Below are 20,947 nucleotides of genomic sequence, written 5' to 3' on the forward strand. Positions count from 1 at the left end.
CCCCGAGCCCTGCTTTCCCATCCCCCCGCGTCTTACAACGTTTTAAGCTGCCACATGAATAATTCGACATTTGTAGGCAGAAATAACCTTCGCCGCAGTGAAACATCTTTAAGTTCTCTACGAAACATTTAGGTTAGCAACGCGGCTTTGTGTTCCACAGCCCCAGCTAGACCGGCTGTCACAGCGAAACAATAATATCTTTATTATTTTCTTTACAAGCCTGCGCGATGCAGCCCGGCGCGTCCCCGGCTCCGGCGCGGAGCGGCAGCGCTGTCCCCCGCCCGCCACCCGCGGCGGCAGGCGGGCACCGAGCGGGGACGGAGGGAGGGAGGGCCGCGGCCAGCCTCGCCGAGGACAGGTCCCCGCTATCCCACCGCCTCCTCGGCCGATCTCAGCCGTCCTCCCACGCAGCTGCGGGCCTGAGAGGCGCAGCGTGTAACCCAGGTGACGCCGCATCACGGCGGGGACCCTCCCGAGCGGCAGCCGGCCCCCGCGCACAGCGCCCCGCCGCCGCCCCCGCCGCAGAGGTTAAACCGCCCCCGCCTCCCCTCAACGGCTCTGCCGGCGGCGGGCCGCGATTGGAGAGGCGCTTCAATCCCAGCCTCTCTCTCTTTTGTTCCGATTGGCAGCATCTCCCGCTTGTCTTCGCTGGAAGCCCCGCCCGCCTGTTTTATCGCCCCCCCAACAACCCCCCCACCCCCCCGCCTGCCCTCGTACACCCCCGTCCTTGTGCCCCCTCCCACGGTTCTAACCTCTCCTGCCTTTAGGGTTTCTGCGGTGCAGCCGAGGGTGGCGGCCCCAGCCTCCAGCCAGCCGCCCGCGGTGCCGGGGCTAGAGCGGAGCAGCGCCGCACCACCCCGGCAGCGATCCCCCTCTCCACCCCCGTGCACACGAGCCCGACAGGGAGGGAGGGCACGGGAGCCCGGCAGCGGCGGGCAGCTGAGCCGCAGCGTCAGGCGCGGCACTAGGGCGGGCAGGGGCGGAAGGGGGCTCAGAAACAGCGTGAATCATCTCCCACTCTCTCCCTCGCCCACCATTTACACCGCTCGCTCCCTCCTTCTCCCCCTCCCTTCTTCCCTCCCTCCCTTCCCACCGATTCAGTCTCACTCGTTCTCTCTCCCCTCCTCTCCCACTCACTCTCTCCCCTCCTCTCCTCTCCCACTCACTCTGTCCTCTCCTCCTCCTGTCTCACTCTTTTCATTCTTTCCCCTCCTCTCCTCTCCCCCTTCTCTTCCCTCTCTCGCCCCCCTCGTTCCCCTGTCTCCCTTCTCCTCATCTCCTCCTGACACTGCACTGCAGCTGCTCCTCCAGTCCAGTCCTGCCCGCTTCCCTCCCTCCTTTCCCTTCCCTCCCCCCGGGTGCCAGATAAACAAGGCGCGCAGCATCCTCGGCAATCCCGATCTTAGCTCTACATTTTCGAAAAGGACAAGAGAACGGGACGAGCCCCCTCCCCTCCTCCTCCTCCACCCCCTTCCTTCTCCTCCTCCTCCTCCTCCTCCTCCCCCCTTCCCTCCCTGCCCCCCCACCACAGAAGGGAAGAGACAATTCTCCTCCGAGCAGCAGCAAACATGATGGCGGCAGCTCCCATCCAGCAGAACGGGACCCACACCGGGGTTCCCATAGACCTGGACCCGCCGGACTCCCGGAAAAGACCGCTTGAAGCCCCCCCTGAAGCCGGCAGCACCAAGAGGACCAACACGGGCGGTGGGTATATCCTGTGTCACCTCCCTCCCACCCCCCCCCGCCCAACCCACCCACCTACCTCTCCGCTTCCCTACCTGCCTGCCTGCCTCTTCCACCCCCAACCCCCCCCTCCCAAAGATTCCCATTTCTCTAATGTTATCATTCATCAAAATGGCGTCGGTTTTCAGCATCTACCAGTCTTTTTATTTAATATCCACGCTGGGGCTGCACAGCCGTGACCCTACGGAGGCGAGGAGGGAGCACAAGGGGCTCCCGCAGCCCAGCTATCTTCCTCGCCCGTTTAAGGATGGGCGAAAATAAATGGCAGCTGGAAGGAGACGGCAAACGCTCTTCCCTCCTTCCACATCCTCGGGGTCGCAAGTTGAATTTCAGCCTTGCCGTGCGTTTTCCTCCTCCTTGGCCTCACTTCCATTGTCAGCGCGTACACGGCGTGTGTTTGCCGTGCCGAGCCGGGGGCGAGGGCTGGCTGGTGGCGGGGGGAGTCGCCCCTCGGCTGCGGGGACTCGCTAGTTAACATCCTGCTGTTCCTGGAGGAGATGAGTTATAACGGGACCAGCATCTCCTTTATCGGTTTGCACTGGAGTCGTCATAACAATGCACCGAGGCAGAGGTGAATTTATTTGCCCAATGTTGAGAGCAGCGGTCTGACTATTCGTAGTGCGTGGTTCCCCAGCTATGGTAATACGGGTGGGCACTACTGTCACACACAGGCGCTTATTGAGCCGCTTTATAGTCTCAGGGAAGAGAAGTAAGGTGAACTCAGATCATTTCTTCTGCTTAGGGGTAAAAATCCCCCAACCAACCAACTTTATGAAACAGGTTTCATGATATTTTTATATCCGTGCCAATGGGACATTGGCATAATTGCTGGGGAGAGCACAAGTCTGGGGAACCAGCATATCCCTATTGCCTTGCACTTCTTCAGAGACAGTTATGGAAAGGTCCTCAGACTTCAGTGGAGCTGGATTTAGCAGTGGCATGAGGGCACTGAAAATTTTGCAGTTTCCAAATCAGACTGGAATCCTTTTTTCTTTCTCTACCCCATTCATTCTATATATTTTTTCCTGTTTCGATGGTGTGGTTTAGTGCTAGTGATGGGTAGAGGACTGGCATTGTCTATCTCGTCACCTTTTAAGTGTATTTAAAATAAGTGACTTAGGCTTTTGATCAATTGGGAAAAATTCTTCTTAGTGTACTTTAATTAATGAGCTTAAAAGAGATCATTGTCGCTTAAGAAGTGCTAAAGGAATACATCAGGATTACTTAGGCAAGTGATTCCATCCACACCATGTTGAGTTGTTTTCTTGGCAGTGGCTGAAATGCTTGGAATAAAACCTCACGTTTTGGGTGGGTTATTTGGTAGCAGAGTAGTCGTTTTGCTCACTTAAGAAGAATGCAAGCAATAGCTAATTGCTGTTCTCATGTGTTTGCTAATGACAAACAAATAGCCCATTAGAATTTACAATTCATTCTTTCTTGCTTTTGTCATTTCTTTTGCAGTATTTCCAAGCAAGGTTGTAGTTGTCACTAACCACGTTTCCATGCAGAGCTTTAGTTTTTTTAAGGGGTCCCATAATTTCTGCATGCTGTGGCTACCATTGGAAAAAGTCTTCCTTTGAAATATAATTTCAATATTATTCTCATTCTTTTACTGAATTAAGGAACCTATGTAGATTCCTTGCTTAGAATAAATGTAGGTATTTTAAAATGTCAAAGGCATAATCTAAACATGTCTTGTATAATGACGCAACTGGTTAGATGTAAATGCATGAATTAGTGGAGGAGTTTAAAGATGTAACCTTTTGTTTATTTGTGGGTCTGGGGAGGAAAAATGACAACTTATAAGCCATATTAACCATGCATATCTCAATTTTTCAGAGGATGGCCAGTATTTTCTAAAGGTCCTCATACCTAGTTATGCTGCTGGATCTATAATTGGGAAGGGAGGACAGACAATTGTTCAGTTGCAGAAAGAGACTGGGGCCACCATCAAGCTGTCTAAATCCAAAGATTTTTACCCAGGTAGGTGCAAAAATTAGCCAATTCTTTATTTTTAAATTCCCAGGCATGTATGTACGTGTCAGTGTGTTTCATATATTGATGATTAAGCTTCCAGTGCAGCAGGAAGCATTGTGTCTCAGAAAAGTATGTTGCAAAGTGCAATAGTGAATATAAATACTCTATTTTTGTGTATGCAATGGACTGAACTGGACACTAACTGCTTGAAATAAGTTCAAAGACATTTACAATATTTCTGCAAAAGGTTATTTTCATTCACATTGATTGATTTATTTTTTATTTTAAAAAAAAATCTAGCTTTAAGGAGCCAGTGTGACAGGTGGCGTAAAAATAATTATTCGTTTGAAGTTTCCAGACATTGTAATGACAATTAAGCTAGAATGACTAAAAATGAGAGACTCCTCTTAAAGAATGGGCCATTTACTTTAAATCCATTATGTACCTTCTTTCTGCTTCACTGCTTTGTTCACTGGCTCTGGAGTGAAGTAAAGAGGACAAGTGCTGCTCTTTAGATATTCTTTATGTTATGTTTATCATGATGGTGGAAGAAAACTCTATTATAAAACTGAAATACTTTGGATGAATAAAAAAAATTAGCACATTCTGTTAGCTGTATTAATACACCAGAAAAGTTTTTAATATTTGAATATAACAGTACCTGAATTAGCATTCCTCCTTTATAGGATTTCTGAAGAGGGAGTCTTACATAATGATAGACAAGATTTTAGCTTCTACAGTTGAATAATTGTTTTTTTTTTCCTAAAGATGAATAAATTAGTATTCTGTAATTGAACTTTGTTTTAGATGACTTTTTAAAAACTGATGCAAAATAACATAGCTGACACTTTTGTGTTTTGATTTTGTTTTTTTGAAGAGTAACTGGTGATTTAGAATTGAGTTGCCTGGTTGTTGCTTACTTCTTTTGGAAAAATAAGAGCTGCTTTGTATTTGATCTAATTTATCAAGATGACTGAATTCTACAAAATAGCAAAGGCAGTTGGTATGGATGTAAACAGAACACTAACATTGGAGCATTTAGCTTTCCTGTCCTCTAACTTTACTGTCAGGCAGAAGTGGATAACCTTTTATTAACGGAGATATTGTGGTCTATTTACAAATATGATTGTTGGTGTGGAAATTCTAATGCACCTGTTGTATGTCTCCTTAATGAATGTAGTTTATAATACTTTAATGTCAGAGATTGAAGTGATGCATGTAGATTTTATTTTTCCTGTTGAAAACTACAGCTTATGGACTGGTGCTTGTTGCTTTTGAGGCTTTTTTCTTTCTTACTTTTTTTAGAAAGATAGGAAAAACATGATCCTTTATTTTGAAAGGTATGTTAGGGTGGAAAAAAAAATCAATGTAGAATTGTGAAAACTCTTGGAAGAAATAACAGCATTCTAAAGAGCCTGATTACAGAATTAATAACATAATCTGGGTAAAGAGCTGCAATAGTAAGTTAAATTTGCTGTCAATAGATGAAAATGAAATGGATTTTCTGCATTATACATGAGGGGTTATCAGATATGCAAGGATGTTACAGAAAATTGGTGTTTATGGAGAATATTCCAAATACTAAATTACGAGCCTTTTCATTTTACTACAGTTTATTTACACTCACTTGGAAAGGACGCTTCAAAGATTAGGTCTTTTGTTCAGTGCTCTAGTATAGTTCCTCTGTTTTCTGATTAAATCAGAATTACTTTTTCTTGTGTAGGAAATTGTAAAGACACAGCAGTAATAGCAGAAGAACCTTTGAAAAATAAAAAATCCCAAGAAAGAATGACATGAGACAAACATTTGTGACATGAACATATTCTCCCTTAAAATCAGCAGCAATAATATAAATAACTAGGGCAGAGACGCTTGAGCATTTTCACAGTAACAGGTGCAAATGAAGTTCCAGTTTGACTTTATACAGTCTAGCTTGAATTTGCAGCCACATTGTGTCATATAGAAAGTGAGTGTTTTAAGGAAGTTGGTGACTGATACCTGCTAAAGCATGGAACAGGGATGGGAAATGGATTCCAGCGTGGCTAGCTCTTGTTAGTATTTCTGTTTGCGTCTGACCACCAGCCCATGGAATTTTCGGAGGTCCTGTCATTCCTTGAGCTGATGGCTTTTGGGTTTCTTCCAGAGTCTCTTGCTCATATAACATTAGGGAATACAAACCTGGTGAAAGAGCTACGACAAAGTTATGGTTTATTTTTCTTACAAAGTTTTTTAAACAATTACTGTTTTCCTAATAGATGTTACTTAGTCCTTACCTCTGATGCTTGTGACTACAAATATATTTAATGTATGTTTTCACTGTGGAATGTTCTGTCGCCGAAGCTTCTATGAAAATTTTCTGTATCTCCAAAAAGTTTTAGAAAAATGAGTAAGTTCCTGTCTGGAAAGGAGGAAGGTGTTTGTAATACAGAAGTTACGAGTAGTTCCTATGATCTAATAGTGTTTTTTTCTTTTCCCTCTGTGATATAGGACTTCAGTATGCAGACTGATTTCTGTTGGAATTATTTTTGTGCGTCAAAAGGTGACATAATTACTGAAGAATTATATGGCAGCTCTAATTACAAGAAATTGAAGGAAAAAACAGCTTTGCATTGAACATTTTAGTTTACAAGATAGGAAGCAGTATATAAATACGTTACTGTCCACTACAGTTTTATTTTTGAGTACACAATTTATTGTTCTCTTTTCAGGTTACCTGCTGACTTTTTCTTGTTGTCTGGACTCCTGCAATTTGACTTTGGATATTGTGCCTAGATTATCCCTGATTCTTTTCTGTTCAGGCTTGTCCCCCAAGATTAGCAGAAATGAAATTAAAATGGCAAAATATGCCCTACTTTGAAACTAAATGGTGCTGATCCTTCTGCATAGAAAGTACAGTATGTATTGGCTACTAGGTTTTGGTTCAAAATTTAAATACAGATTTAGCCAACTTGATAAAGAGAGTGGCTATTCTGTGAATCTGTAATAATGAATGGTTTTTTTGGGTAATATAAGAAAGATTATTTCTGTTGTATGAAGCTGTCATTGCTTATGTGTTTCTTGTTCTGCATTATAGTGAGCACCGGACTGAAAGCTACTCAGGCCATGTATATTTTCCCCTTGTGAACGCTGCCGTACACTCTCTTTCTTTCCCTCTCGTGCACACACTCTCTCCCTCTCCCTCCCTCTCTCTGCATTCCCGCCCCAGTCTCTCACATATGCACACACATGCACAAAATTATGTTACATCACATCATGTTGTTTATCTTGCAACAGGATCTTGCCTGGTCTGAACTTGGTGCTTGAGTGAATTTGAGCTTGGTCGGTGTTTTTCAATGTTTTGGAATATGATGTCATAGGTGTACTTAAATTAGATCATATCAAGAGCAGAGATTAATAAAAGCATAATTAAATGGGGATAAGGTTTTACTCCTTTTAGCAATATATTAGATGTGTTCTTCTTATAGCAGATTTCTAATCAGTAGTGATCTAAGTGTTTGGAGAATATAAAAGGTGGGAGTTCCCTCTCCCATCTCATGTAGAGAGTGTGTGAAGTATTGTGTGGCTATTTTGTGTTTTTATCAAGGGACTTGTATTTTTAGGTGTTTTCTGTTTGAATATCAGATTTTTTAAAAAATCTTTCATCTGTTATGAGATAGTCTAACTAATCTTTGTGCCAGTGCCCTTCTGAAAAGTCTTTTATTCTGATTCTTAAAAACCTTTCAAAAACATTGAATATGTAAGTAGCACAGTAAGTTATACGAATTTATAATTAATAATCCTATAGCATCATTACTCCTGTAAACTGCTGGGAAGGAGAAATGTAAAATATATCAAGCTTGGCTCACTATTACTATTTCCTTTCTAGAATTAGAATTTACCATGTTAATGTATAACTCTTAAGAATAACAATATCTAGTAAGGCAAGGAATGTTTTAAAAATCGACACTTGAAATAATGTTGAAATGAAATACTGCTTTTTCAGCTATAGAAGAGAAAAAAGAGTAATGGAGTTAGAAGGGAAAATGGCTTTAGTTATTAGTTATCTATTGTCCTAGTTCCTTGAAGGGGTTTGTCATACATGAATAAATACATCTCATTTTTTTTCTTGATGATACTATTTTTTTTCCTGAAGTGTTGACATTAGCTCATTAGAGACTGCATAAGTATATATCTAAGATTTTCTAATTTTGTTGTAAAATTTTACTTACATGAGTGACTTCAGGGATAATGGGACTGAGGAAATTACTAAATAGTGAGTAGAGATTTCAGAGGTGGAATCTAGAGCTGTATAGATTTTTAAAGTAGTCACTTATCTTTGTACTAGTTAAAAAAAAAAAAAAGAGACCAACCACCAAAAACTCCCAAGTGTTGATTGCCAGCTGTTCAGAGAGATAATTCTCAGTTGGACAGTTGTCTGTTGCCTGGTTACTGAAACAGAATAAAAAAAGTTAGCTTGTTAGCCAGCGGACCTGTAGTATTTTGCATTTAAAAGGAAGCTGAAACTGAATCTGTAACTTAGTAGGATCTTTAGATTGTTACATACCTAGCTTGTCCAGTGTACTATCACTTAGCAGCGTCTCACTTGGTAGGCTTAGAGAAATTTTGAGGAGAAGTTAAAGTAGAAATTTGGCACTGATTTTTCTTCTACCTGTAGGAACTTAGCCATGTTAATGAATGAATCAGCTTTGACATAGTAAATGGCTTTGGTTTGCAAGAAAGTGCTGTGTCTTTGTCTTGTATAGAAAGGTTTACAACAACTTCTGACAGATTTGGAATGGTTAGTCTAACTTTAATGAATGACACAGACTAACAACTAACTTTGTTGTCAAAATAAAGAACAGAGTGAGGACAGCTGTTATGACAGGGACATGCAATATTTTCACTTTTCAACATTTTTCATTGTGATTACTTTTAACTAGATTTCAATATAATTGAAATCCAAAGTATTTTCAGTAGGTTAGAAAGCTTATGTAGATGAAGGTGCTTCGATTAACAGCGCTGTTTTTTGATAAAGTCAGGATTTCTGTAAAGCAACTCTTAATTAAAAAAAAATATTAAATAAGATTTAAGTTTTTCCCTTTCATGAAGTTTAAAATTTCCATACAATAGTTCAATAGTTTTTTGTAAATAGATCCAAGTTTTAATGGGTCCTTGACAGAGAATAGATGTTGGAGCTAATATTTAAAGAATATAAATAGGGAATGTCTGAATCTCTTGTTTTTCTCTTTTGTTTTGTGCAGTGAACAAAACATGTACTTGCTTTTCTTAATGGATGCAACCTGTAACAAGCAATATCTTTTTCAAATACTCTTTGATCTCGTTTGTTCTTTAATTAATTTCATTAGCTTAGATATTGTCCTCAGTAGCTGACCAGAGAATTTATTTTGTCAATGATCAGTAGCTTTTTGGCCTGGGAAGAAAACGTTGGGTTTAGAGACTGTCAGACTGATCTCTAGAAATGGAGCATAGAGTGTTTGGGGAAGAGGGCTTGCACCTGATTGCCATCACATTTCTATCTTTGGACACAGCTCTCGCATAAAATTAAGCAACAGCTGTAAAGATTTGACTGTCAAACATCTTGGAGACTCATTGTTGCATCTTGCAGCAGTGCAGTCAGCTTTCCAGTCCATCTTAGGGAGAGTTTAGTCTGTTTCTTAGCATTTCTCAGTCGGCTAGTGGGAGTTAATGACTACGAGGAGTCTTGTAGTTGTCAGTTGTCCAGCGTTGGAATGCTGCAGGTAATTGGGCTGGACTGGCGAGAGCCGTGGCCGTGTGCTTCTCACGTTGCACTGCAGCTGCTGTTGGTCTTAATTAATCTGACCCACAGAGGCTGCAGTGTCATGGCATAAAACGCAATACATGATAGAAATTGGAAGGCTGCTTTTCTGACTCATATTGGTGGCCATGTTTCTAGGTAGGCCTTTTGGTTTTTCTAACTGGATTTGTCTGACACTAGCATAAAATTCTTAATGTACTCCAATCTAAAACTGTAATATGTTTTTCCTGTTTATCAGATCTATCTGTTGAGTAATGAAGCTGATGCACGTGTTTTTGAAATGTCATGGTTATAATGGACTTAGCAAAAATATTTGTGCTTATTCTGACAACTATTGTCTGTAAATGAAAGGAATTATACTGTGTTTGGTATGAATTTCTGGTGCAGTGTAGTATGTCCTGTAGTGGGGAATGCTTGGTGCTTGTTTTATTTAATCCAGTCTTGTGGTTCTTTTAAGGATTACTAGTAGCATGGAAACATGGAGAATTGGAATTTGGTATTTGGCAAGTGGAATCAGTTAGTGTGCTGTGCATGTGCAAGGTTATTAATTTACTGTAGATCTATGACTGTCTTTATTCTAACTGTGTGACATGGCTTTAGGAAAATATCAGGTTCCTTACATTCACCCTGGTATTAGGGCCATTTTTCATCCCCCAAAGGAAACAGCAAACTATACTTTAACCTAGAGATCTTGTAAGTGTTACAGTGCAGATTTGTGTAGCTCTTTTCCATCCTATTCTTGTTGTGATTTCAGAGGTTTCTGCATCCCAATTTGTGATTATACACAGCATTATAAAGATGGACTACATGTATTTTGATTAAAAATAGAGAAAGCATTGTCAGAATACTCTGTAAATTTTCCCTAATTTGATAGACACATAAAGTATTTTAATATATATAATTTACAAATATGCAAATTCCTGTTCTCCCATATGAATTTGCTTTCACTTTAACATATTGATGATTAATTATGGTTGAATCTTACTGGGCTTTACTTAATATTAGGTGTGCTGTTCTTGATAATAGCCAAGCATTTGCAATTCCTTTGCAAGAGCTTAACTGATCTGATTAAAATGTCAGTTTAAGGCAGTCTTGGGAGACACATCTCTTGAAGTTGGCTCCCAACTGTACAATGTTAGCAAGATTTTGTAGCCTTTGAGTATGAATTTATCACTCTTTGCTGGAGCTCGTTATTGTTCTTGACTTCTGAATTGCAGTAAATTTTGTGTAAGGTTGAAATGTTCTTTATGATTGATGGGCAAAATTGAATCTGCTTTGTGAGAGGTTGGAGAACATAGGTTGATGTAGGTGATGTAAATAACCAGCCATGTGACCAGATAGCACTTGAAAGTACAGTATATTAGGGACCAGGTTTATAGTTAACATTTGTGGTATGATTGACCTGGGATCAGATGCCTTGTGAGAGAAACTCTTGTCAACTTATGTATATGAAAGTGGTTATGTAACGTTAGCATTTGTTGGATTTAAAGAAGCATGACTCTCGGACAAAATTTCATATTTACCTGGTCTTGTAGGTTTTGATTTTGAAAAGACTAAACATCTGTTTTTCATCGTTGATCTCTCACTGCATCCTGCAGGGCCTGTCATCTCAGCATTGACAGGATCAGATGAAAAATACAATCGATGTGTTGACATTTTTTTGAGAATCACTCAGGTAAGATTACTTGTTATACAGAACTACAGTGAAATTCATGGCTGCTGCTAATGTTTCACCAGTTGGAGCCTTTGCATTCTCAATCATTAATTAAATTAGATACTGAGGTTCTCTGCATGTTCCCTTGTTTCTATTTTAAAAGCACTTTGTGCCTTGCTCAGTGCCATTTAACTCTCTTGTAATTTCCCACATAAAGAGCTTCACACATTTGTACTATTTTCCCCCACTTCATAGAGTGGCACCTGTTTGCTTGAATCAAGAACCATAGTGCACACCTCCAAAGCTCTTGGAAGATTTGTATGTATTTTTTTATTCTCAAGTAGTGACTTTAGTTCTATTTAGATTCTTCATTGGCAATATGGGGAAGAAAATTCTCTGTAGAGAACCAGATAATCAGGCGCAGCAGCAATTTATCATCTTCCTAGTGTGTTCTAAATTCTGGCTTTCAAATTTTACATGAAAAATCACAAATATTTAACTGAATATGATGGAATAATTTTTTTTATAACGTGAGTTATTGAAAGTCTTTATATTAGGTCATGCACTGGAAAAGTAGGAAATGGCATGTGTCCATTCAGTTGGCTTTGTTGAGCATCCAGTGTACTTACGAAATTAAAACTATTACCAGAGTGTATTCCAAAAGAGTTGGGCTGTGAAACGTCATGGCTGTGAGGGAAGGGGGAGGAAAGACCAGTTGGGCCATATGCCAGTGTTTTAGCTTGATCTAACAGTGGCTTACATTTTGTCCCCATCTGTAATCTGGTGTTAGGAAATGCCAGAGTGCAGGTAGGGTAGCGTATAGTACAAGTTGTAGCAGCAGCAGCAATTCAGGTGCTGCTGTAGATACTGTTTTGGCAGTAGTATTGAGCTGTAGTTATAGAATATTTATGTTTTATTGTAATCTGGCAGTCTACCAACAATTTTCCTGAGGAACACCAAAAAAAAAAAAAAAAGAAAAAGAATAGGTGGCTTTTAGTTTTAACCTGGGTTTGAAGAAAACTTCTGTGAAACAAGAGAGGGTCTTCCGGCATTCTGTCTGTGCTGATTTTTCAAAGGTCTGCAATGAAATGCTGCTACTGGATGCCTTAAAGCTTTATAAAAATGATTTGTTGCAAGTGTTAGATATAGAACTTGTATGGGGTTTGTTTTCTGCCTTGCATGTGTGTGCACACTTCATTCTTTGTATGTCTTCTACTTACATTATTAGGTGAACACTTGGCGACTCTGTCAATCTAAAGTAAAATTTATATTTCCCAGGAGTTCCTTATAACTATATCATTTGCTAACTTCTGAATCTTTTACTGTGCACTGCAGCACACCAAAGTCTGCCACTTTTTGTTGAGATTAGTCTTCGTCAAACAGCATACATATAATTCCCGGCATAGCAAAATGCTCAAAAAAAAAAAAAAGAAAAAGAAAATGTTAACTTTTACAACATTCTTTTTTAGGGATATATGGTTTTGTGGTTTCATTTATGCTGTTGATGCCAAGTGCTCATCTAGTATTTGCACTACTTTTAACAATAATAAAATACGTACTTAATAATTTTATAAGATTTGTAAATTCTGTATGGATCTACATCTGTGACTAGTTGTTCTAGTAAGTGCCAACATGATATACTATGAATTATTAATGAATATATTTTTTAATTTTGGATTTTTTTTATTTATTTATTCATAGCTAGAAAGATAGTTCTTTCCCTGAATAGCTGGCATTTAGAAGGAAAAAATGGTTCCTCAGATTTTAAATCAGAGTGTTAAAAGATATTTGAGTATATGCAGAAATCCATGTGTAATTCTAGTCTCAGAACTTTAGTCTTGCATGCTCTTGATGGTAGAAAATCAATTAAATGGGCAGCTGTATTTGTTCCCGTTAGGTTTCCCGTACCTTTGGAAAACAAACCCCCCTAAGTTTATGCAAGTGTTTTATACCCTCTAGTCTAGGAGACATAGAATGGATAGTGGTAACAAGGTCACTGTTTGAATTAAACAAGGTATTTATAACTAGCTTATTTTTATTTCAGTTTTTTTAAATGATAGTTTGTTGATTAGTAACAAGACAATTCTCTTGTTTCTATATAATCTTTTCTAATGGCTCTTTTGTTGGCTAGTACTTACAAGTTGAAAAAATGTTAGTTGAGAAGTTCAGAAGTAGTTCAGTTCTGTCCTTCACACTTTATTAGCTTAGCACTGTCTGATTTCATTGGTGCAGACATAAGGACACAAAATTTAGTCGCCCATAATTGTAAAATAATTGCCTTGATATTTCCTTTTTCCAGCACACATGAAAATGCTCAGAATGAGGAAAAATAAGCTTCTCTTAGTTTATTCACTTTGTCCTATTTTCAATGGAATGATATGGTGTGTGAAGGACTACCATGCTTTCCATGTTGGCTAGTCCAGGAACTTGTGATGTTTCATCTTCTACAAAATTCTTTGTGAGTGTTTTCTTTTGTAAAGAAGTCTGCTTGTAAATTGTGACAGCATTGTATTGGTTGTCTGAAGATTTTTGTTGTTTATTGGTAAGAAATTTGCCTTTTACTAGGTTGGCTAGTTCTGATTTGGGTGCCTTGTTTCTCCTGGTACAAAATTTGAGACGTGATTACAATAATTTTCTAAGGGTTGCAGTATTTCACTTAAATGTAAGACTTGATGAACTTTTCTTTAAAAATATACATATAGTTAGATGGGACCCTAAGATAATGCAAGGGTTTCGTTTCTCTGTGAAATATTAATGCATAGGAGTCCAGAATAGGTCATGTTAATAGCCTCGGTACTTATAAGCATGGATGTGTCTTAATTTGGATGGATTTCCCTGTGAAGGATTCTAAGAAAGCATACAGGAGTTTTGGTGCAAATTAGCATAGATTTGTAGGACTGGCTTTGTGTTACCAGGTTTTCATGTAGCAAGGCATGCTTACTTGGGAGGCACAGATAAGTAAATGATGGCCGTCTGATATTCAAGTCAAGTGTGCTTAAAACAAAGTATTTCAGGAACTAATATAAATTCTGTGTTTTCAGGATAACCTGCTTCAGTAGGTCTAGAAAGAGGTGTGATGTTTTAAATGCTGATTTAGAGGAAATAGTGCTATTAATAATTATGTGCTGAATTGTGATGCAGTTTATTGGCAAACCAAGGGAGTATGATGGCGTACTTTGTGAAGTGATGCCAGTTTGAAACCAAACAGGTGTATCCATAGGTATTCTGGAATCCTCATAGTTAGGTCTCTATGTAATGGGAAAGACAAGCATACTTCAGAAAATTTGAGATTTTACCACACCATATTGAATAATTTTTAAAGTTTCACTCTGCTTTAAGAAGATTTTGTTGTGTTAATCCCTTTAGAGTGCAGTAGTTTTCACATAGCATTTACATGCTGGATTCTAAGGGGATTATCATTTCTCCCATTTCTTTCTCCTTTGCACAAAAGCAAAAGGTGGTTTTCATATTGGATTCCTGCATAGATGTTTCTCCTAGCTGGAAATAACTTGCGTTGCCTGCTTCAGAGTGTGGGACATCCCCAGTGTTTTCCCTCTTCCACTGGGGAAACTGAGGAATCTTGCTGGATAGGCCATCTTAGAGTGTTGAACATAGTTAAAAATATATATTTAACTTAAAAAAAATACTATGTGTATGCTACTTATTTGGGGAGAAGAAACCAGTGTTTCTGTCTGAAAAAGTGTTTAATTTCAATTTTTAGTCTTTAAGTTATTTTTAGAGCTCCAAGTTTTCCAACTACAAATCTTCTGCATTCTGAATCTCAGCAGTTGTTCAGCAAGTCTAAGTGCTGAAAAATTAGTAGTTTATTTCATAAGCAGTTTAACATGAATCTTTTTTACTTCTGCTTTTATACTACCTCTTCAGAACAGAAGTTCCGCCTATTGATGAATTCAGATAAGTAAAACCTCCACTTTTTAGGTGGGATGAAGATGTTTGGATGCAATCAAAATCTGATTGTTTCCCATTTTTTGTTTTGCTTGAGATCAAATATTCCCCTAGAGGTGAGAATTTCTCCATTTCTGCAGGTACAGCTCTTCAATCTTTCCGTTGCTGATGTTCTATTACCTTAAGCAAAAAGAAATAAAAATTCTTTCTTGTCTCCTAAGTGTGAGGACTGAAAATTGTAATTTTTCCTATTTGCTGCTGCCTCCCACAAGAGTAAATGGAGACACTTGTACAAAGGCAGTAATAATACCAGCAGTTTCTGTATACAAACATTAAATTCAGGTAAGTACTTAATTTATGCAAGGTGGAATACACCTCCAGTCTACACAGTCCTTAAGCAGTATGCTAAAACATAGGGATAGATTATTAGTAGTGTATATTAAAAAAAAAAATATATGATTCTAATTTAGGTCTTGGTAAAAGACTTCAGTCTTTCTAGGGGTTTTCCTTTTTCTAGCAAAATAATGTTTTGTTTTGTTTTTTTTGTTTGTTTGTTTTCCCTGGTGCTCATTTATGGTAGTTAGGATTTACTACTGCCTTTTCCCCTGTGAAAGATTGTGTTCTCACCATTTTCTACCCTTGCAAACAATTGTAATTGAACTTTTCTCAGCTGGCTAGAGGTGTTTGAATCTTTATTTGGAGATGTTTTCTTCCTACAGTTTTGTATTAGAGTGAAGTAAATGATGGAGACAGGAATAATGGGTGTGCTCTAGTAAGGATAATGTAGGGTGCCTTTTCAATTATACATACATGTTTAGATATTTTTCAAAAACAGGTATATTATACAGATTACCAGTAGGAACTTGAAAATACACATGTTCTCCCCTTTTGGGGTAAGAGTTTTGTAGTATTTTCTTTTAGCTCATGGTCCCTTTGCAAGAAAAACTGCATTGTTTTAAAACTCCCTTTTAAATTTTAATGCAGATATGTAATCCTTTACTAATGCCAAAGGGAGAAGTGATAAAAACTTAGTGTCTATAAACAATATTTTCTTGTAATTGTCTTAACTCTTTGCTTAAAAATAGCCTGATTTTCTGATCTTTATGTATAAATAGGTTCTGATCTTTGTGATCTGGATCTTTATGTGTGGATTGGCTTTTTAACATATTTGTAAATCTGTTCAGTAATTCCATATAGGAAAATACTGGCTTTGTTAATGTATGCCAGCCTTGCAGAAAGGTCCATTTTAAAAGAGAAGTGCTAGATGTAATCCAGATTCAGTTACAAATCCTCTTCAAATGAAACATTTTCTAAAATCTCCTTCCATTTGCAAATAATTGCTCTTTCTACAAGTACTAGTTTTTGTCTTTTGTTTTGATGTACTTGTTTGATTTTAGTTTTGAAAGGTATAAATCGAAATTTGTGAAGAAATATGGAACGGACTGAACTATGAAAAATTATCTAAACAATTAGTGGGAAGGATTCTGTAAAGTTTTAATGTGAAATGTTAAAAGGCACAGGGAAGCTTTCTAAAAATAAATTTTAAGGATATATATGCATTTTAGCTTAAAAATAGTAATCACGAAGTCAAATGGTCCTATTTTTGGTTATTATTACATAAAATGTTTTGACTCATCTTTTGGAAGGGTTGTTTGGAGTTTTTATTGGGGAAAGACTTAAATTATGTGTGGAAGAAATCACATCTATTCACCTTTCTGCTTTTCATTAAGAAAATTTGAAGTACTTTGGGTTTTCCTATAATCTGGGTGGTACAGTTGTTTGCACAAGTCTTTATTCTTTTAAAAAGATTGTCCTTATTTGTATATTGAAAACAGAAATCTGAAAAATATTTTGGTTTGGTGTTCAGATTCTAAGGCCTTTCAAATTATTTCAGAAAAAAAAGGCATTATTTTTGCATGTATTTAAATTTGAGCATAATACAAATCTTTTGTAAAGGTAGTTGCAGATTCAAGCACTTGATGCTCATTTAAAACCAGAAGGAAATGGGTAGAAACATCTTACTCTCATATTAATAATGTAATCTGTGTTTTTTAGAGTAAGACAGTATGTTCAAATGTGTCCTGATATTATCTGTTTTTTGTTGAAAAAACCTATCAAATACACCAACTACAGATTGCAAGAACTAAGGGAGGCAGTGGAAAATCCATTTGATGACCGAGCGGCATATCTTTATTTTTTACTCCTGGACAAGAGACAAAAGTATTTGGAATGGCTGCTACATAGTTAATTATCTATTAAGGTATTAGCTGTTAGCACATTTTGATATTTATTGTCTAAAAATACATGGTCTTGTTTGAGTTGGAAAAGGAGAGATTAAGATTATATAACGTTTCATGGTAATTATGTGTGAGCTCTTTGCTTATTTGCGCAAAGAAACATAAAAAAAAAAAATCCCTCTGAACAGCTGAAGTGACATGAAGCACCAGCTGGGGAATCTGAAATCAAATATTTTAGGGCATGATTTGTACTAAACTGCAATTAGAATGTATGATTCTGCACTAGCAATTGTTCTGAGTGAGGTCAAATTGCACATAAAGAAGGAACACAAGTGATGTCTGTCTTGACTGCAACTGATGTCTTTACACGTGCTATTTCACAGTATTTTTTTATTTGCATGCAAAACTGGGAGAATGACTAACTTGATTGTTTTGTTTGTTTATTGTCAGTTAAGACTTAGTGTGTCAATAGGTGAATTAAAGACTTGAAAAGAAGAAAAAGAAATGAAAGTACCATTTCTGAGAAACATGTTCTTATTAAAATTATTTTTACACCTAAATATTTTAACAATAGGAAAGTTGAGCATTTCTAAAATGTCAGGGACTTGTTCCAATGTACTTTTTTTTTTTTTTTTTTTTAACATGTCCATGTTAAAATTGCAATATTGACCTACTGGTATTATAAAAAGATAGCATTTTCTGTTTTCAGACAAAACTGCATTTTGACACATTGTTTAAAAACTAGAACAGCTCTGTATATGAAAACACAAACTGTGATAATTAGATAGTACGCCATATGTGGTAGTTTAAGTTGGCATATATCTCAAATGGCATGTTTAATGTACTGTATTACTGGAATTAGTAATTTTACAGCTGAGAGCTGTTAATTCTGTTATACTCATTCCCTCTCATGAACCTGTAGGTAATGATTGCAGACATTTTTCTTTGCAAATGCCTGTTTCTGATAAATTAAAACAGTTATAAGCTGTTGTATTTTTAATAGAATCTTTGACTAGTGTATGTTCCTCATAATATTTTAGGTGTTTCTAACTAGTTCAGAATGCTAAGATTTTTTTTTTCTTTTTATAAAGATGCAGTTGGTATTGAGGCACGGTCAGAATTTTTGCTTGATGAAATATCTGTAGCACAAAAAGAAGAAACGTCTGTTTTTTCCACATAGTTCTTTTTTTTCTCGGTGTAGAACTTCCCTCACATTTTGTTAGGGCAAAAAATATTGTTATCCCTAAGTGTTTGAGGATTATTAGCAGTGGTTAAGATCCACATACTTGGTCTTTCCCACACTGTGTAGCTAAATCGAAATCACCAGTCTTGAAAAGTCAAGGGGGAAAGCAAGGCTCCTGAGTATGACTGGGTATGTCTGAGATGGAGTTAAATTTTTTGTTTCATAGCAGCTTGTATGGTGCTAGGTTTTAGAGCTGTGATCAAAAAGTGTTGACAATATGCACACATGCTTTAGCTGTTGCTGAGCAGTGTTTGCACAGTGGCAGGGGCTTCTCCAACTCTGCCCATCTCCCCAGGGAGAAGATTGGGTGTGTAGAAGGAAGTTGCGAGAAGGATAACCTGAACTGTCTCAACCTATTCCATGCCATCTAAGGTCCTAGCAAAAGAAAAGAAAATTGAATAGAATGGAGAGTTCAGCTAGCGTTTTGCTTGGAGAATAGCTGGAAAATGGTCTGCCCAGGGATACTCATGATTACTTTTGCATCACCAGTTTGGATCACAGAATTGTCAAGGTTGGAAAATACTTAAGTCCAGCTGTCATTCCACTAGCAGCACCACCAGGGTCACCATTAAGTCATGCCCTCAAATGCCATATTCACGTGGTTTTTGAACACTTTGAGAGATGGTGACTCCACCATTCCCCTGGGCAGCCCGTTTCAATGCTTTACAACCTTTTCTGTGAAGAATTTTTTTTCCTAATATCTAATCTAAACCTCCCCAGGTGCAGCTTGAGGCCATTTCCTCTTGTCGTGTTGCTGGTTGCCTGGGAGGAGAGGCTGACTCCCTCCCGACAATCTCGTTTCAGGCAGTTGTAGAGCAAGATAAGGTCTCCTCTGAGCTTCTTCTCCAGGCTAAACAGCCATAGCTCCCTCAGTTGTTCATCACAAGGCTTTGCTTCAGAGTCTTCCCCAGCTCTGTTGCCCTTCTCTGGACACACTCCAGCCCCTCAGTGTCTTTTATGTAGTGAGGAGCCCAGAACTAAACACAGGATTTGAGGTGTGGCCTCACCAAGTGCTGGGTACAGGGGAATGGTCACTTCACTGGTCCTGCTGTTGCAAGCCAGGATTTCATTGGCCTTGATCACCTGGGCACACACAGGCTCATGTTTAGCTGGTTGTTGACCAGCAACCTCAGGTCCTTTTCTGCCTTTTTTGTGGGTGTTTTATTTTCTTCCTGTTTTCCTTTACTTACTATAATATTTTTATCTTGACCCCTGATTTTTCTTGGTTTGCTCTTAGAATTGTCTTCCCCCATTCTGTTGGGGAGGGGGGAGTGAGTGAGCAGCTTTGTGGACTTATCTGCTAGCCAGGATAAAGCCCACCACAAGGATTATTAATCTTTGTGTTGTGCAAATATTTTGCCTTTCTAACAATGTAGGGATGGTGAGAGACACACCCACAACTTCACTCAATTTTAGCTTTATGTACTGGTAAACACTACTGAGAGTTGCAAAAATTAATTGAATTTAGAGCTTTGGGTGCTGATTAGGTCCTCAGCTGTTTTCTGCTATGGGTGACATTGGTGTGTTTCTAGGCTGAGTATACAAAAGAAACATAGTATAGAAAGCAATTGTGAGACATCTTTGGGAAGCAAATTCAAGTGAAATGTTAGAAAAGAGGTGTGGAAAGGATCTCATGGATTAGGGACTCATTTTTTCTGTTGTCCTTCCAGACAAACCCATAAATTCTCATAATTATTACCCTTTTAATGCCTTCCACCTGCCCAAAAATTGATGTGATGCTTCCAGTTCCAAGCTCCTCCACAAGAGAAATGCAGTGGAAAAGCTCTGAAACCTCTTTACTCACTGAAGAGATGTCCTGAATGAAATAGAATAAGGTGGCAAGGGAAAATGTGTCCTATAAGCTTGGTGCCTATTGTATGAGACTATTCAAACAAGCTAGTGGGAAAGTGAAACTTTTTACAGCAAAGCAAAGGGGACATTTCTTTTTCCTTCATAAGACAAGTGAAATTTAGTTAATGAAAAGAGTTGCTGTCCTTTTAGACAGAACTATTAATGGAACATGATACTCATGCAATCATAGTCTTGGGTCATTAAGTCCAATTCCAGCTTATTGCAGGTAAACCTTCTAAAGACAGATAGGAGCTTCTAAAATTGTGGAGTTTCATTACCACTGGGATTTGCTGCTCACTCAGTAGCCTTTATTCATGAAAGCATGTGTGGCTCTTTTCACAAAAAAATAATATTAAGGTAACATTTTAGCTTTGAGAAGTTCTGATTTGAAAGTCAAGTGACTCCAAGTGTGATGTCACATGAATCTGATCAAATTCATAAATTAATAATGTGTGAGTTGAAAATCAGTTTGATTGGTAATGAAAATTGTGTTGGAATTAAACATGGGATTCTAGATGGTTCACCATTATCTTTAAACCAGCCATACTTTCTGTGAATTT

General features: G+C 38.4%; 1 protein-coding gene across 2 annotated transcripts in view; it reads left to right on the top strand.

Annotated features, from left to right (window-relative positions):
* The first annotated feature begins 988 nt into the window (after positions 1 to 988).
* The window catches only part of NOVA1 (NOVA alternative splicing regulator 1), a 149,020-nt gene continuing 129,061 nt past the window's right edge, over positions 989 to 20,947 (top strand). The window contains exons 1-2 of one of the 2 annotated variants that reach the window (XM_085061986.1): positions 989 to 1,704; positions 3,583 to 3,726. In XM_085061986.1, the coding sequence (XP_084918112.1) occupies positions 1,569 to 1,704; positions 3,583 to 3,726 (280 nt within the window). In that variant the 5' untranslated portion in view covers positions 989 to 1,568. The remainder of the gene's footprint in view (positions 1,705 to 3,582; positions 3,727 to 20,947) is intronic. The other variant, XM_085061984.1, reaches the window with a different exon arrangement.

The sequence above is a fragment of the Lichenostomus cassidix genome, chromosome 5 (genome assembly GCF_008360975.1).
Source record: "Lichenostomus cassidix isolate B80296 chromosome 5, HeHo_3.0, whole genome shotgun sequence".
NCBI classification, from domain to species: Eukaryota; Metazoa; Chordata; class Aves; order Passeriformes; family Meliphagidae; genus Lichenostomus; species Lichenostomus cassidix.